Source organism: Helobdella robusta (assembly GCF_000326865.2).
Source record: "Helobdella robusta unplaced genomic scaffold HELROscaffold_187, whole genome shotgun sequence".
Classification (NCBI taxonomy): Eukaryota; Metazoa; Annelida; class Clitellata; order Rhynchobdellida; family Glossiphoniidae; genus Helobdella; species Helobdella robusta.
The window spans coordinates 20,508-22,183 of NW_008704021.1; the positions used below are offsets into that span (position 1 = coordinate 20,508).

General features: G+C 31.1%; 1 protein-coding gene across 1 annotated transcript in view; it reads right to left on the reverse strand.

Annotated features, from left to right (window-relative positions):
- Positions 1-299: 299 nt before the first annotated feature.
- The window catches only part of HELRODRAFT_184156 (hypothetical protein), a gene marked incomplete at both ends in the record, with an annotated part of 2,930 nt that continues 1,553 nt past the window's right edge, over positions 300-1,676 (reverse strand). Inside the window, 4 exons of the mRNA XM_009016592.1 lie at positions 300-446; positions 582-689; positions 824-987; positions 1,086-1,195. Of these exons, the coding sequence (XP_009014840.1) occupies positions 300-446; positions 582-689; positions 824-987; positions 1,086-1,195 (529 nt within the window). The remainder of the gene's footprint in view (positions 447-581; positions 690-823; positions 988-1,085; positions 1,196-1,676) is intronic.

Sequence of the window (1,676 nt, forward strand, 5' to 3'; positions counted from 1 at the left end):
TGTCAAAGATCACGTCACTGTAACAATGTTAATTTTGATTATATTTTTTACAAAAAATTTTGATATTATTGATAGAAATTTTCTAACTTGCATCGTTCAGGGCAATCACATGTCAGTGACTTATTCATAAATTTCATTTTTATTGCATACCTACATTCGTCTGGAAATGATTCGAGAAACATGTTCGTTTGTAAAAAAATTGTATGAAGTAAACACAAACTTTTGCAGCAAGTCAACAAATAATTAGTTTGATATGATAATAATATAACAGTGATATGTTGTGATTAAATTTTATCCACTCAACCTTGTTCGAAGTTCCCAGACTGACACAAGCTCATGTTGTCGGCGTTGATATTCTCCATTAAGGCAGTTATATTAAGATAACTGAAATCTATGCATCCACACTCGTGCATAATTTTTTTTTGATAGCACGTGTACTCACAACCCTGGTTACGTAATCATTTGCACATCGCCATCATTTTTGGCGCCAAAAGTTTGTATTTATTAAAATTAATAATTTTTTAGTATTAAATTGTTATCAATAGAAAGTTTTTGAAAAAAAGATAATGGATAAAAATCACTTTGGCCCGATATTGAACGTTGTAGAATGCGGAATATGCACTGGTGAATGGGTCAAACAACTGTTCGGTGCAGCTGCCGTAAGGAGAGCCCAACCGATTTATCTCGTGCTTAGAGTTATCAATTTGATTGATCCATTTATTCATTAATAAATACAATCTTTAAGATTTTTAAAATAACCAGAGTCCCATGTCCTTCTTCTAATGAACGGGCTCAAATTTTAAAAGAATTTAATGTATACTACCCGTTGTAAACTGATGTAAGTTAATTGTCCAGGGCCAACTGAGACTCCCTCGTCTTCAGGAAACGGCATCTGATTCTGGTCGAGGATGACGACACGGATCCCTGCCAGACTTCCTGCTTGCTTCACGTAATCCATCTGATCGATATTCACAACCATCTCCAAACCTTTTGATGTTTCATATTAAATTGCTACAACTCTACCAATGTTTTTTCCGTATTTTTCATCAATTTTTATTCAATTTTTCAATAATAAATTTTCCAACCGTTTTTTGGACCTTCCCTGGTGGCCGTCACTATTTGTTTGGAATCGTTCCAACCAGAGTTATAAACATAACAGTTCCCGTGTAAGGGGTTGTAGAAACTTTCAAAATCACTGCTCACAAATTGTTTGAAGTATAATTGTAATACAAATAATGTCAACATTTTATTAATCCAAATATTAATCTTTTGAGTAAGAAAATTTTAATAATTTTAAAACAAATTGGATTGTTTTTTGCGGCACTAAGTTTGGCAAAATCAGTATTATTATTAGTTAATAATAAAATTGATTTTGGCACAGCATTTGTTTCTAATTTTAGATTTTTTAATGGCTTTAAAATAAATGTTGCCTTTGAACAAAGTGATGCCAATAATGATTTTTGGTTTTAGAAAAAAATCTTAGTCGAGATCATTAACAAAATTAAAATTAATATTGATAGATCTTGTAAAAATTTATTGTTATCCGTGGTCTAACATGGAACATTGATCGAATGTTGAGATAATTATAAAATTTCTAATTTGAAAACGTTTTCAATTTTACTCTCATTAATGTCTATTTATTTCAACAACTGAGACAAGACATGAACGAAAAGTCA